Genomic DNA, 16,757 nt, shown 5'->3' with positions numbered 1-16,757 from the left:
GCCAGAACTCCTCTAGGCAAGGTTGAGAGTTCCCAGGGGTTTCTCAGAGCAGAGCTTGGCTGACACACAATTTAGGGTGAGAGGTTGGGGCAACACTCAAAATAGGCAACACAAAGCAGGGTAAAGCTTTGCACATGACACAACCCAGCATGACAGAGAGCCCTCCCAATTAGATCATCTAGTGGAGAACACCAAGATGTTCATTAGAGGCCTCATGAGACATGTCTGGAATCTCCTATCTGCAAAACTAACATATCCTGCCCACTACTCCATTGTGTTGTAAGGAGTGTGGGTCTTTACATAGATAGATGTACCAAGGATGAGTGACACCAGAGGTGTATGAAGGAAAAGCTAATCTGTACATACAGGTGATAGACTAGTAGCAGGCCTTGTAGGACCACATGGGGAAACATGACAGGAGCATAGCCTCAATCAGGCAGTTGGGGAGCAAAAGGCTACGGTAGACCTGACAACTATGTCTTTATAATGTTATAGGGATAGAGCTCTAGCAGTTGGTCAAGCAAGAGTGTGGGGATTGGGAGTTTGTATTTGACTTTTGCAGGGGCACAAACTCAGGTATGACATGAAGGAGAGAGAGAAGCTGTTTATCTTGAATAAGCAGGTGTCAAGGATAGTCACTGAGGAACATAACCATAGGGTCTAAGGTGCTGATGCATTATAGTGATACAGAAGCTCCTTATGTTACAATGCTGAGGCAGCACAACAGTGAAGAAATAGTCCCTATTTTACTTTAATTCACTAAAACCACCTAGATCAAGAGAAAATAGGGAAGAGTCTTGGCTTAATCACTTGGGCTACCATATATCATATGAGCAGTCCTGGGTTCGCATCCCAGGGCCTCCTTCTGAAGGCAGGCTCACTTGCAAGCTGCGGAGCATCACCCGGCCGGCAAGCACTGCCCAGACGCCACGGAGAGCCTACTCAGCAAGGTGACGCAACAAAAAAGGGAGACAAGCGAAAAACAGAAGAGCACGCAGTGAATGAACACAGAGAGCAGACAGCAAGAAAGCCACAAGAGGGGAGGGGAATAAAATAAATACAGACACAAGAACGCACAGCAAACAGACACAGAGAGCAGACAGCACACAAAAAGCCAGGGGGGGGGAGGGGGTAAGGTTAAAAAAAAAAAAAAAGGAAATCTTCCTACTTTTTAAGATTTTTCTTCCTGTCTTTGATTTTTTGAAGTTTCATTATGTTATACTTATGTGTGTCTTTCTTAGTTACTCTGCTTGGATTTATTAGACTTTTTGAATCTATAGATTAATATCTTTCATCAGTTGTGGAAAATTCTCTTTTTAATTACTGTATCTGTCTCATTCTCTCTTCTTTTGGGAACCCAATTAAATGTATGTTAGTCCTCTTTTCATTTCCCAATCTTGTCCAGTCCCAGGTTTTTTTCCAGTAACTAAAATTCTAAGAAACGTACTTTTTCATATAGTATGTTGGACTGATTAAAGCAGGTCATCCATAATAGGTGAAAACCAGAAAGGTGCTAATTTTAATGCAGACACACACAGAAACTATCTGATAAACTATATGACAGTTATTGAAAGGGCATCATAATGACAAATCTTCCATGATAATTTGATTTTTCTTAACATTTGGAAGAGATTATTGAATAATTAGCTTTCTAGAATTTGTAAAAGCAATTTTCTAGAAACTGGTTTTCAACATCTGGGAAAAACAGCATTTCATTATCTCAAGTTATTAAATGCTCATTAAATGTTTTAAATTTACAATGGAAAAGTTGTATTTTTTAGCTCAGTAAAGCCAAATTTTTTTCTTTCATTTTAGGATGGTCTTGTTAATGTAGGATGGATGGATTGTGCTACCCAGGACAACCTTTGTAAAAGTTTGGATATTACAACAAGTACTACTGCCTATTTTCCTCCTGGAGCCTCTTTAAGTAACAAAGAGAAAAGCGGTATTTTGGTATGAATCACGTAACATGATTTATTTAAATATACTCACATGCATATAACACATATGTTCAAAATGCATTACACTGTTTTGTTAGCAGTGAACAAGAAAATGAATCCATTTATATTGTCTGATTGTGAAATACTTATTTAGAACAAATATTTAGTATCTGGGGTGTTCAAGGTTGAAGAGTCTGTTACAAGGATTATTTTTAAACTGGTATAAACCATTATCATCTTAAACCCTGAAAGTTTGGGATATACTCTTCTGTTAAATGAAAGAACATTTATACAAAGAGCTTTCTTTGGTATCCATTTATTTACGTATTTCTCATGTTAAAATATAAATTATTGGTAGGTTTGGCTGGGACCCAGTCATCGTATTTTTTTTAATATGTACATCTTACAGGATTCTCATATAAACTTGGCTTGGAGATCTACTGATTTGGTTCACCTGCCTAATTTTATGAGTAAAGAAATGTAAGCTCAATCTGAATTAAATAATGGGATAGTGAATAGGTCTGTAGATAATTCCAAAATAAAATAAAAGACTGTGATAAAGAACAGACTTCCTTTAGTTTTCTGTATTCTGCTTTTATTGATGTTGATGAAGATAACTTTATGGAAGTTCATATCCAAGTACAGAAACGTGTAAAAAGAGAAGTAAAATTCCTTAAAATCAAATCAGCCATAGATAGTCATTGTCAGATCTTGATAAATAACCTTCCAGATCTCTGCTAAAACATACATGCAATTATGGATTTATGCCGATGATTCACCAGTTTGTATCTGTGGTCCCTGACTTCTCTCATCCAGTATATACATATATATCCTACTGCCATTTCAGCATCTCATCTGGGGTATTAGTAAATATCTCAAACAAATGTCTATAACTAAACTTATGTTCTTCCACCATGAATCTGCTCGACCTACAGATTTACCCATCTCAGTTGATGATAATTCCTCTGTTTGTTTTTTTAGGAGATACTGGGGATCAAACCCCATACCTCATGCATGGGAAGCAGGCATGCAGCTACTTGAGTTACATCCAATCCCCTCCATTTTTTATTAATCAGGCCAAAAACCCTGGAGTCATTTTTTTAACCAGTTTTATTGATGCATATCAACAAAACATGCAGTTCATCCAAAATACATAATCAGTGGTATATGGCACAATCACAGAGTTGCGCATTCATCACCTTAATCGTTACAAGAACATTTTCATTATTTCAGTAATAATAAGCAACAAACAAGAAAAGCCGCCACCTTTTCATCTCTTTATGCTTCCCCTGCTGTCCACTGCTTCCATTTCTGGCTCTTCTTGCACAGTTACTTTTTTTTTCCCTTTATAAGTTGATTTATGTTTACATTTTACATAAATGGAATCACACAATATGTTATACAATATATTTAGTTCATAGTAGCACAGTCATACAGTATTTGTCCTTTTGTGTTTGGCTTGCTTCACTCAACATAAGGTCCACCAGGCTTATCCACGTTGTCATATGCTTTACTACATTTCTTCTTTCAGCTGCATAATATTCCATCATGTGAATAAACTACAGTTTTTTATCCATTCATCAGTTGATGGACAGCTAGATTGTTTCCAACTTTCGGCAACCGTGAATAATGTCACTATGAACAAAGGTGTGCAGTGTCTGTTCCTGTCACTGCTCTCAGTTCTGCTGGGTATATACCCAATAGTATTGCAGGGTCATATGGCAAATCTATATTCCTCTTCTTTAGTAACTGCCAAACAATTCTCCACAGTGGCTCTACCGTTTTACATTCCCACCAACAGTGAATAAGTGTTCCTGTCTCTTCACATCCTCTCCAACATTTGTAGTTTTCTGTCTTTAATAATGAGCTTTTCTGATAGGTATGATATATCTCATTGTAGTTTTAGATTTGCATTTCCCTCATCATTAGTGATGTTGAACATTTTTTCATGTGTTTTTTGCCATTTGTATTTCTTTGGACAAATGTCTATTCAAAGTCTTTTGCCCATCTTTTAATCAGGTTGTTTGTCATTTTATTGTTGATTTGTCACATCTCTTTGTATATTGTGGATATTAAAGCCTTATCAGTCATGTGATTTCCAATTATTTTCTCCCATTGAGTTGGCTGCCTTTTCACCCTTTTGACGAAGTCCTGTAAGGTGCAAAAGTGTTGAAGTTTGAGGAGGTCCCATTTATCTATGTTTTCTTTTGTTGCATGTTCTTTGAGTATAAGGTCCAAGAAACTGCCACCTACCACAAGGTATTTAAGATGTTTCCTAAATTTTCTTCTAGTAGTTTTATGTTCCTTTTATATTTAGGTCTGTGATCCATTTTGAGTTGATTCTTGTTTAGGGAGTGGGATAGGGGTCCTGTTTCATTTTTTAGTTATAGATGAACCAGTTCTCCCAGCACCATTTGTTAAAGAGACTGTTTTGTCTGGTTAACATGGACTTCGTACGTTTGTCGAAAACTAGTTGACCATGCAGGTGAAAAAAAGGTCTCTAGCTAGAACTTTTAGTATAATGTTAAATAACAGTATTGACAGTGGACATCCTTGTCTTGTTCCCAATCTTAGAGGTAAAGCTTTAAACCTTTTCCCATTGAGTACAGTGTTGACTGTGGGTTTTTCATAAATGCCTTTTATCATATTGAGGAATTTTTCTTCTATTCCTCTACTGAAGTTTTTTTATCAAGAAAGGATTTTGTAAAATGCCTTTTCTGCATCAACTGAAATGATCGTGTGGTTTGTTTCCTTCAATTTGTTAGTGTGGTGTATTATGTTGATTGATTTTCTTATGTTGAATCAGCCTTGCATCACAGGAGTAAATCCCACTTGGTTGTGATGTATAACTCTTGATATGCTGTTAGATTCCATTTGCAGGTATTTGTTGAGAATTTTTGCATCTGTGTTCATTAGATTGGTCTGAATTTTCTTGTAGAATCTTTATCTGGCTTTGGTATTAGGGTGATGTTGGCTTCATAAAATGTGTTGGGTAATTTTCCCTCCTCTTCAGTTGTTTGGAAGAGTTTAAGCAGGATAGTTCATTCTTTTTCAAATGCTTTGTAGAATTCACTATGAAGCCATCTGGTCCTGGACTTTTCTATGTTGGGAGATTTTTTATGATAGATTCAATCACTTTAAATGTGATTGGTTTGTTAAATTCTTCTATTTGTAGCTTTATTGTAAGTTGTGTGTGCATTTCTAGGAATTTGTCTATTTCACTTATGTTGTCTACTTTGTTGACATACGGTTTCTTATAAAAAAGGATCTTCTTATGATCCTTTATTTCTGTGGGGTCAGTCATAACTTCTCCCTTTCATTTCTGATTGTATTTTTTGCATCTTCTCTCTTTTTTTCTTTGTTAGTCTAACGAGGAGTTTGTCAATTTATTTGATCAATTTATTGATCTCAATTTATTTTGGTTTTGTTGATTTTTCTCTGTTGTGTTTTTTTTTGTTGTTGTTTTCAAGTTCATTTATTTCTGCTCTGATCTTTATTATTTCTTCTGCTTACTTTGGGACTGGTTTGCTGTTCTTTCCCTAGATTCTCTGGTTCAGTTAATTCTTTGAGTTAAGCTCTTCTTTTTTAATATAGGCATTTAGAGCTATAAATTTGCCTCTCAAGACTGCCTTTGCTGTATCCCTTAATTTTTGATAAGTTGTGTTCTCATTTTCATTGTCTCAATATTTAACTCATTTCACTTGGAATTTCTTCTTTTACCCACTCATTATTTAGGATTGTGTTGTTTTGCCTCCACACATTTGTGAATTTACCTTTTTCCTGTCTATTATTCATTTTCGGTATCATTCCATTAGGATCTCAGAAGGTGCTTTGTATATTTTTGTATTTATTGAGAGCTGCATTTTGCCCTAACATGTGATCTATCATGGAGAAGGAGTTAGCACTTGAGATGATCATATAACCTGCTGAGTTTGGATGCAACATTCTGTATGTATCTGTTAGGTGTTACTCATTTATCATATTGTTCAAGTTCTCTGTTTCCTTGTTCATCTTCTGTCTAGTTGTTCTAATGATGCAAGTGGGGTATTAGAGTCTCCAACAATTATTGTAGAGATGCCTGTTTTCCCTTCAGTTTTGCCAGAGTTTGTCTCCTATGTTTTGGAGCACTTGGTTGGGTATGTAAGTATTTATGACTATTATATCTTCTGGTGAATTTTCTCTTTTATATAATATAATGGCCTTCTTTTATCTCTTATAAACTTTTTGCATTTAAAGTCTGTTTTGTCCAACTCTTTTTTTGGTTACTGTTCGTGTGGTGTATCTTTTTCCAACTTTTCACTTTCAGCAGGTTTTTATCCCTGGGTCTAAGGTGGGTCTCTTGTAAGCAGTGTATGGGTGGCTCATGTTTTTTTATCCATTCTGTCAGCCTATGTCTTTTGATTGGCAAGTTTAATCCATTCACATTTGTATTAGTCAGCCAAAGTGGTGCTGATGCAAAGTACCAAAAGTCTATTGGCTTTTATAAAGGGTGTTTATTTGGGGTAGAAGCTTACAGTTAATGGGCCATAAAGTGTAAGTCTCACCAAAGTCTGTTGATACATGTTGGAGCAAGATGGCTGCCAACATCTGGAAGGGTTTAGGCTTCCTCTTCCTCTTAAGACTCCCTGGTCCTAGCTTCTTTCAGTATCAGCTTTAGTCTGGAATAAGTCTCATCTCTCTCCCGGGGCTTGTTTCTCTCCAGGCTCAGCTACTCTGCTCTCTCTTAAAGGCCAGCTGTAGACAATCAAGCTAATGGCTCATCTCTTTTCCCAGGGCCTCTGCCATGTCTAATAGAGCCTTTTCTCCTTCCTCATGTATCTCCTTCTCTGTGTGTTTACTCCAGTATCAAAACTCCATTATCAAAACTCCAACTAACTCCTCTGCCATGTAGTTTTCTCTGTGATTCCCTGCCCCCCTTGGTAGGTGGGGACTCAACATCCTACTGACATGGCCCAATCAAAGCCTAATCATAAATTAATCAAAAGTGAAACTTCTGAACCAGACACAATCTAATATGCCCAGAGGAACAGACCAGTTCACAAACATATCTATTTTTGGAATTCATAAACAATATAAAACTGCTACAATATTCAGTGATATTACTGTAAATGAATTACTTCTATTGTTATATTCTTTGGTTTTCATATGTCATTATATATAATCATTTTCATCTGTCTTTTTACTCTTGGTTATCCTTTCTGCTATACTCTCCTCCAAGCCTCTCTCTCCTGTCCTTTTCTTTCAGGCTCTAAGGCTTCCTTCAATATTTCCTGCAGAAGAGTTTTTTACAAACTCTCGGTGAATATTTTACTGTTTGCTTGTGAATATATTACATTCACCCTCATATTTGAAGGACAGTTTTCTGTATGCAGAATTCTTGGCTGACAGTTTTTCTCTTTCATTATTGTAATTGTATCATACCACTGTTTTCTTGCCTCCATGGTTTCTGATGAGAAATCTGCATGAAGTCTTATTGGGCATCCCTCGTAAGTGATGGCTTACTTCTTGCTTGCTGCTCTTGGAATTTTCTCTTTATCTTTGACATTCAACATTCTGAGTAATACATGTCTTGGAATAGGTCTGTTTGGATTTATTCTGATTGGGGTATAGTCTTGGACATGTAAATTCATTTCTTTCATGAGAGTTGGGAAATTTTCAGGTATCATTTCCTCAAAAACTCTTCTTGCCCCTTTTCCCTTCTCTTCTCCTGGTACTTCCATGACATGTATGTTACTGCATTTTGTGTTAATCATTCAACTCCCTGAGCCCCTGCTCAATTTTTTCCATTCTTTTCTCTCTCCAGTTTCATCTGTCCTGTCTTCTGTGTCATTTATTCTTCTGTCATTTCAAATCTGCTGTTGTATGCCTCTCATTTGTTTTTCATCTTACCTATTATGTATTTCCCATAAGCACTGTTACTTTTCTATGCAGGTTTTGAAAATTTTGTTTTTGTTCAGTGTTATCTTGATGTCCTTTTAGCTATATTGTCTTTCAACTCATTAATTTGATTTTGAAAATTTGTATACATTTTGTTGATTAGTTGTCTCAAATCTTATGTCTCTTCTGGGGTTTTGATATATTACTTTTCTTGGACCATTTCTTCCATTTTCTTAGTATGGCATGTAATTTTTTGCTGAAATCTAGGCATCTAGTTAGGATGGTGAGTTTACTCAGATGCTCAATTTCTCTCTCTCTCATAGGGATTTAGTGGCAGGAGGGTGTATATTACTGCTGTTCTTTGATTCTTGGTTTAACCTGATCTGGATCTTCAGGATTATCCATGTTAGCTGCACAAATCTGGGCTCGATAATGGGTTGCATACCTCTTCCAAAGGCCTTAGGGACAGAAATTGTAAAGTCCAGAAAAAAGTCTCTTTCTTACTTTTAATTTTCGCACATGCACTTCCTTGGTCCGCCAGCAGATGGTGGTATTTGGCAGCGCTCTCAGTTCAGTGCCTGGTGGGAGTGTGTTTGCTGCAACATGGCCCAGATCAATGTGATGGGGATCCTGCCAGGAGGCTAAGAGCCTCATAATTAAAACTTTTTCAGAGGCAGTTCTCCAACATTTGCTGGAAGCCCCTTCCCTTTTCCCTGATAGAAAAGAATTCCACTCCCCTCTGCATCTTCAACAATCATTTGGATCCCTTTAGACCCTTGCTGGCACCCAAGGCAAACAATGGTCATGCCCCACCCCACCTGGAAGGGCTCCTGGGACACAGCAGACCAAATTTGTGGGTCAGAAACTGAGTTGGCTTTAGGCTGTGTTCCTCTCTCTCCTCATTCCTGGGGAGGTGGATCTGTGGGGCCCCCTTTGTCTATTGCTGCCAGTCCCCAAGGCCTGAGAATTCAGAAGTATCTACAGCGTGGGGGAGGATGTCAGCAGCTGCACCTGCCAGTTTTAACTCAGTTTTGCTGTTGCAATTCTTTTCCTTTGCTCCTCTCTCTTCTGTGTGGTGTCTAGCCTTCCTCTGGTGTCCTAAATCCTAGAAGACTTTTTTTCCAGGCCATTTCTGCCTGCCCTCTAGCTGAGAGAGGAAAGTCCCGTGTCTTTCCAGTCTGCCTCTTCCTGGAATTTCCTATCTTTTTTAATTCAGTTACCTGTTTAGAATGGGGTGGCTGCAGCAATTTTAAATTCAATTCGTATTGCCTGATTGCTCTCCTGAAAAGTTGTTCTAGTTTATACTCTTGCACATGAGGATTGCCTGTACCCTGGCCAACCCTTTAATATAGGCTCTTGCCTCTAATATTTTAGTGAGATCTTTGGACTTCATGATACAAAATTGTAAGCTTAGGTGCTGTATTAGACAGGAAACAAATGCCTAACATTAGAAATATAATAAAGAATGATAAAGAGTCCATGACCCTCCTTAAAAGCATTCTAATTTTTTAAAATGTAAGATGCTGTGCCATCTAAATATGTCTGGAAGGTGAAATTCAGAGTCTAGAGAATATCCTTTATAAATGTAATTCCACTACATTTTACTCTAAGACAAACAGGGTTATAATGAGGTTCTAGATAGTTACTCGTGTGTATATTTATCTAAGCTGCTACAAGAGTGTTTTTAGAAAAATCTCCATATAGGACATGACTAAAGTGAATGAGCTGTAGAACTTAACACATGATAGATTTCCTGTTTTGGCATTTTAAACCCACTGGTAGCAGAATTTATTTCATATAAATATTGAAGAATATTTATGCCATGGATATTTTTTAAACAGTTTTAAGAAAAGAAAAATTAGAAGAAAAGCTGTTTCCTATTCTTATGTTATACCCATTGTTTCTAGCCATATTTTCATTCTTATAATGAGTTATAATTAAGCTGTGAATACCATGATAGTTGCCACAGGATTTTTCTGTAGTTTTATGTCTTTCAAGTAATATTTGAATTGTTAAACATAGATAAATATATCTTTAATTAAAGATAAAGATTAAACCAAGAAGTCCTGTAATAAGAAGAATCTGAAGTAGTAGTGGAGAGAAGGGATTTTTAAACTCTTGTTTTGTCAACTACCTGTATACATTTTCTTGATGTAACCATTGCTGCACCCTTTGTAGCAATAGCTGCTTCATTGAGAATTAGGCCAGCAGATTTCTGTGTAAAAGAAAATATACTAAGAAAAATATGGACCAGAAATAAAGGAGATTTGTTCGAAGGTAGGAGTGTCTTCTTTTTAGTTGTTTGTGTTTTAAACACCAACAGTAAAAGAGACCTGCATCTAAAACATATTTAAGATAAGATCTTTGTCAGTGGATTTTACTTTGCAAAACTCTTAAGTGCTTTGATATGGGGGCAGTTATCATTTCTGAAAACCTCTGTAATGAGCACTAAGTTCCATTCAAATTCTCCAGTTCTTATTTCTTAAGATAATTATTGGTTGGGGTATGAGGTATATTAGATCGTCAAATAGTCTAATGTTATAAAAATCCTTAAAGGATTTATAGCAGTAAAACATGGCTATCATTAAAATTAAATTGCACATAGTTTGTAACAAATGTTTCACAACAATGCAAAGGATTGATGGAGGGGTAATGTATGAGACCCCTGTGGTGATGTTAGTGTGTTTATTTGAAAGTTCACAATCTTTACTATACACTTATTGTTTACACATGTCCATATATCAATTATATACTTCAATAAAAAATTTTAAAAAATTTTTAAATATTAAATTGCGCATAATCCAGGTTTTTTCCTGGTAATTTTTAGGTTAAACCAGGATTTTATGCTCTTTCAAGGTATTGTGATGATTATCATAGAACATACAGCGTAGTTAATAGAAAATTCCAGTTAATGAAACGCTTAAAAATGGAATTTATTTTGTCACTATTTTTAAGAAAAAGCCCAGTTATATGTTTGCAACAATGCCAAAACCAGATATACTCTTTTTTTTTAAAGGCAACATTTTGAATAAATAGATTAAAAACTGTTTAACTTCTGTGATTGTTTCCTTAGAAATTCTGTGGGAACTGAAAACAAAACACTATATTAAGTGGATGTTTATTCAAAAAGATTACAATATATGATTCTCTTATTCTAGTTTCTTAATTCATTGGATGCTAAAGAAATATATTTGGAAATAATGAATAATCTTCCAGATTTTGAACTACTCTTGGCAAACACATTAGAGGTAATGTTTTTATTAATAATAATAAATAGTAATTAAATACTAGTTTATTCCTCACTAGAGAGGTAATTGACCATAGCAGTTTTTCAAAGAATTATCTATCAGTCAACTCTAGGTTAAACCCTTGGAACATTGTGTACTTACAGAATAATTTTTACAGTCCAGAGTTGGTATCCCTACCAAATTGTTAAACCTGATAAATCTGACTCCCTGCTACCCCCATTGCTCACTTTTCATCATATGTTGATACATACTTGGTACAGTCATCTACTTTAAGATTCTATAGTTTAGTGATTCTTATCCCCCTTTAATATTATATGATTGACTTTATTCCAAGTAAACTTGCAAAGTAAAAGCCTCAAATAGGTCTGAATTTTAGACTATGTTTTGAAGTATTTGGTAAGGTAGCTAAAATTTAAATTAAAAAAATAAAGATCAGAATCCTTAGAATTTCCCCTCTCTGACATTTCTTTTTCTTTACCACTTTTAAGGATCGTTTAGCTCACCATAGATGGCTTTTATTTTTTCATTTTGGAAAAAATGAAAATTCTAATGATCCTGAGTTGAAGAAACTGACAACTCTGCTTAAAAATGAACATATTCAAGTAAGAAACGTGTATTCTGCCTGACTTTTTGCTAGTGTACCTTATTACTTTAGTACATATAATTAAATGTTAAATAACATTAAAAAGGTTTATTCAAAATTGTATTGGGAATTCCCTTACATAATTGTTTGGGTATTACATTTTTATTTTTCCTTTTTTCCATTAAAAATTGGCATGATATCTGAAAGTGGTTAATTTTCATTTCTCTTGGGTAATTGACAATTGATTAAATCTGTTTCATACAGTTATCCAGAATATGCCCTATAGAAGAGTATCTCTCCTGTTTATTTGTTTTTTATTTTTAATGTTTGTGTAAGCTTGCAATTGTTTAAAAATTAGAATATTAAGAAAATTAATGAATTAAAATATCTAAAATTTGCCTGTACTTCTATTACTAATGTTATTTAGAGTTTACTGAATGACCCTTCAAACTTTTCATCAGTGTGTTTATGTGTGGGTATGTAGGCATATGAATATTGCCATATGCATATATATTATAAGAGACACACTTGTAAATTTTTATGCATACTTTTTAATCAAATGGATTCGCTATATAGTGTTTTGTAAATTTTTTTCACTCAACAGTATCAAACTTCTTATATATATATTATTGTTTATATCAGTGCAGACCTTCTTCAGTCAATTTCTTAGTATAAGGAATTTTTGACTCAGTGGTTATATATTTTCTTAAAGGTTTTTCATCCTCATTATCAAAGATTACTCCAGAAAGTTTATACATCCTGTAATCTCACTGACAGTATGTGCATGTCCATTTCTCCACACCCTTGCCAAATGTATCATCATTCTTTATAACTGTACCGTTCTCATAGGCCAAAAGTGATGTTACTGATAATCGCTTTATTTGCTTCTTAGTAGGACTGAAAAATATTTCTTTAATGATTATTAACCAATCATATTTTTCTCTAGTTTGTCTCTTTAGGTGGTCCCATTTTCTTTTTCCTAATGAGAAGTTTGTCCATCTTTTTATTTCCTAATGAGTCCATTGTTTTAAAAGCTGCAAATATTTCCTTGGTTTTATCATTTACCATTTAATTTATGCTCTTCTACTCTGTGGCTAAACTTGTCAGTCTTTTTCATTATGTCTGTACCTGGAGTCATACTTAGAAAGTAGTTCTTCCCCAATCTAAAATGTTATCGGTATCCCCTATGTTTTAGGAAGGTAGATTTCTTAACTTTGTGTTTTCTAGGAAATTTCCTGTAAGGTTTTTGATCTCTCTCTAGGAGGCTTTAAAAAAAAAACACTAAATTGAGTATCAGTATTCAATGCCAATGAGTTATTTCTGTCTTCCTCATCATGTGTCATACTTGGATTCTCTTTATGAATATGTAAAAACTTTATGTTTAAGTCAAACTGAACCTTCTCTTTTGCTTTAGGTTGGCAGATTTGACTGTTTCTCTGCACCAGACATCTGTAGTAATCTCTATGTTTTTCAGCCTTGTCTAGCAGTATTTAAAGGGCAAGGAACCAAAGAATATGAAATTCATCATGGTAAGAAGGGGGAGAAATAATAAAATGTTATCTTCATTTCAAATAGTAACTCAATTAATTGTGCTTTTTGTCTTTGTTTTCATTTATTGGTAAATGAGAATGATGCTTATGGGAAGTGATATTTTGAATTACATACAATTGTTTTATCCTCTTTACACTTCTTTTAAAATAATTTTTTCTCTATTCAATATTTAGATGACTGTTTCAGCAGAAATTCTGGTGACACACAGGCTAGTGAGTAAGGGTTCTGCTTATTGGCAAAAGTAAGCAGTACCTGCAGTTTCTATTTCGGTATGCTAATGTAGCATCTTAGGTGTTATAGACCATTTCCAAGCGTTCTTTTGAATTTGTCTTCTAGACTACAAAACTTCTTCACAAACTACTTAGTTAACACCCTTGTATTTATAATTACATTTGTACCTTTCAAATTATTTTTGGTCTTTAGCTCTGTGCTCATTTAAGTATACTTCCAGTGCCTTTGGTTTGGGATACTTCATAACCTGATCACGTGTTGCAAAAGAGACACACAAACTACTAAATAAAATACAATTAACTGAATAATAGATATTAATGAAATGCCTGTTATTTTAAAAGTACTGCTTTATGTATTGGGGATAAAAGTTGTAAAATATGCTTATGTAGCATCTCAGCTACATAAGAAGGGAAGAAAGAGCTAGAATACATAGTGAAAAATATTTTAATAGCCATATTGTATAAATTATAACAAGATCAACTAAAGAGACTTCTGCATAATATAGGTCAAGAGGTAACATTTGAATTGAGCATTGACTGTTCAACTTCCCATAATAAATACGGGGGGAAAAAGAAGTGAGACCTTCTAAAGAAGGTCCTGTATGAGCAAATGCTTGACAGAATTAAACCTAACAATAACTGTTTATTCAGTGCTTTCTAAAAGACACTTGGAAAAATGCTTTACATACATGATCTAATTTTCTCTTCATAATGCTGTCAGAATGGTTAAGTAGCTTGCCCCACAGTACATGAATAACTTGCCAATGTAGATTTTTTAATCCAAATGTGTCTAACTGTAACACCTAGACTTAGCCACTTACCTATACACCTCCTAAAAGTTCCAGGTGTGAACAAGTTTCAATAATGGTTTTCTATTCTTTTTTTTTTTTTTTTTTTTAAGATTTATTTCTTTATTTCTCTTCCCTTCCCTCCTCCATCCCGGTTGTCTGTTCTCTGTGTCTATTTGCTGCGTCTTCTTTGTCCACTTCAGTTGTTGTCAGCAGCACAGGAATCTGTGTTTCTTTTTGTTGTGTCAGCTCTCCATGTGGGCGGCGCCATTCCTGGGCAGGCTGCACTTTCTTTCGTGCTGGACGGCTCGCCTTACGGGGCGCACTCCTCGCACGTGGGGCTCCCCCTACGCAGGGGACACCCCTGCGTGGCAGGGCACTCTTTGCACGCATCAGCTCTGCGCCTGGGCCAGGTCCACACCGGTCAAGGAGGCCCAGGTTTTGAACCGCAGACCTCCCATGTGGTAGACGGACGCCCTAACTACTGGGCCAAGTCCGCCACCTCTATTCTTTTTTTAACCCTTCAAGTATTTCTCAGCTTCCCCCTCCTTTGTGCTTCCTGACTTAGTTCAGGCCATCATCTCCTTCATTTTGGATAATAGCCTCCTGTTAGATTACCTGTCCTCTACCTTCTCCTCTTTACAGTTAATTCCTTGTTCTGTTCGCAGTTACTGCCTTAGAACACCATTCTTTTATCATGTCTCTGTCCAGACTTTCCTGGCAAGTTTTCCAGTAATCTTCAAATTCCTTAGTGTCAAAGCAGTTAAAAAAAAAATTGTTCCACTCACTGCTCTATCTTCAGTTCCTAGAATAGTGCCTGGGGCATAGTAGAATCTCACTAAACAATTATTAAATGATGAATACATTCATAATCTGCCTCTGCCATCTGTCCGGTTCTCATCTCCCACCTCTGGTCCTCCAGATAATCTTAGGTCCAGCTACTTGTAGCTCCCTGCAAATGCCATGTTCTTTCACTACCTTGTGCTTCACACATGATTTTTCCTCTGCTGCATTATCATCACTCTTTTCTCCCCCTCAAAATACCTAGCAAATGCCCTATCAACTTTTGTTTTTAAAATTTTAAAAAAAATTATTGAAGTATATCATTCACATACATGAACATACATAAACAATAAGCATATAGTAAAAGTTTCTGAACATACAAAACAAACATACATAGCATCATACAGGGGTCCCATATATCACCCCACCACAAATACCTTGCATTGTTGTGAAACATTCGTAACATCATCACGGTATTACTACTAACTATAGTAGGAATTTGCTGTATTTTTCCCTCAACACGCTATTTTTTTTTTGTTCATAAACCTCACAATTTATCTAAAGTGTATAATTAGTGGCATTTGATATAATCGCAGTTGCACATTCATCACTTCAAGCAATATTAGAGCATTTTCGTTACTCCAAAAGACAAAACAACACCCCCTATCATACCCATATGTTAGTGCTACTAATTACAAATCCTATTATGTGTTTTCATGATTTCTGTTCATTTACAAATTTTTACCACTTCTGCACAGATTAAACCTCAGCTTTCTATTCTCTACATTCTGTTCTGTAGTGACTTACATTCCAGCTATTAACTCCATGAGTGTCCTCATATTTAGTTAATAGCAAAGCCATAAAATATTTGTCCTTTTGTGCCTGGCTTGCTTCAGTGAGCATAATGTTCTCCAGGTTCATCCATGTTATCTTGTGCTTCATGACTTTATTTCTTACAGCTGCATAATATTCCATCATGTGTATATACCACAGTTTATCCATTCATCAGTTGATGGGTTGTTTCCATCTTTTGGCAATTAGGAATAATGTCATTATGAACATCAGTGTGCAGATGTCTGTTCATGTCACTGCTCTCAGTTGTGGGGGGGCAGGGAGATTGTTGAGTGAAGCAAGCCAGACACAAAGGGACAAAATACTATATTACCACATTACTATGAACCAAATATATATTGTAGCATATTGTATTATTCTGTTTATATAAAATGTAAATATAAGTCAATTTATAAAGGTGGGGGGGGTGAGAAAACTCACACTGTAGAGAAACCCCATGAACGTTGTCTATGTGGGAAACCTTTCACTTGTAGTTCAGCTCTCCGGCAACATGAGAGAATTCATGCTGGAAAGAAACTATAATATATATATGTGAAAACCTTCATTTTTCTAGTCTTAGACAACAAGAGATTACTCAAACTGAAGAGAATCCTTGTGAATGTCAATAATTTGAGAAAGCCACCGGTCAATATTCTCACTTTAAATGTAGCAGCTCACACTAGAAAGGTTTTGGATAAAAGACTTTAGCCATAGATTCAACCTTTAAACATACCAGAGAGTTAACATAATAAAGAAACATTATGTTTTTAATCTGTTCAGAAGTTCTGTAGTCATCACTACTTCCGATAGTCTAAGGACATTCATGGATGCATGTCATTTATGATATACTACATGAGAGAACTCATAATGTAAATATCATGGATTTGGAGAGGCCTCATCTACCACTCTAATAAGCTAATCAGAGA

General features: G+C 35.5%; 1 protein-coding gene across 1 annotated transcript in view; it reads left to right on the top strand.

The window, feature by feature from the left end:
• Positions 1–16,757, top strand: part of DNAJC10 (DnaJ heat shock protein family (Hsp40) member C10) — a 61,451-nt gene that overhangs the window by 19,034 nt on the left and 25,660 nt on the right. The window contains exons 10-13 of the mRNA XM_004476886.5: positions 1,816–1,953; positions 10,976–11,065; positions 11,554–11,667; positions 13,063–13,177. Coding sequence (XP_004476943.2) covers positions 1,816–1,953; positions 10,976–11,065; positions 11,554–11,667; positions 13,063–13,177 — 457 coding nt within the window. The remainder of the gene's footprint in view (positions 1–1,815; positions 1,954–10,975; positions 11,066–11,553; positions 11,668–13,062; positions 13,178–16,757) is intronic.

Source organism: Dasypus novemcinctus, chromosome 7 (assembly GCF_030445035.2).
Source record: "Dasypus novemcinctus isolate mDasNov1 chromosome 7, mDasNov1.1.hap2, whole genome shotgun sequence".
Lineage (NCBI taxonomy): Eukaryota > Metazoa > Chordata > Mammalia > Cingulata > Dasypodidae > Dasypus > Dasypus novemcinctus.
Note: the sequence above shows the minus strand (reverse complement) of the source record. Positions and strands in the feature narration are given on the sequence as shown.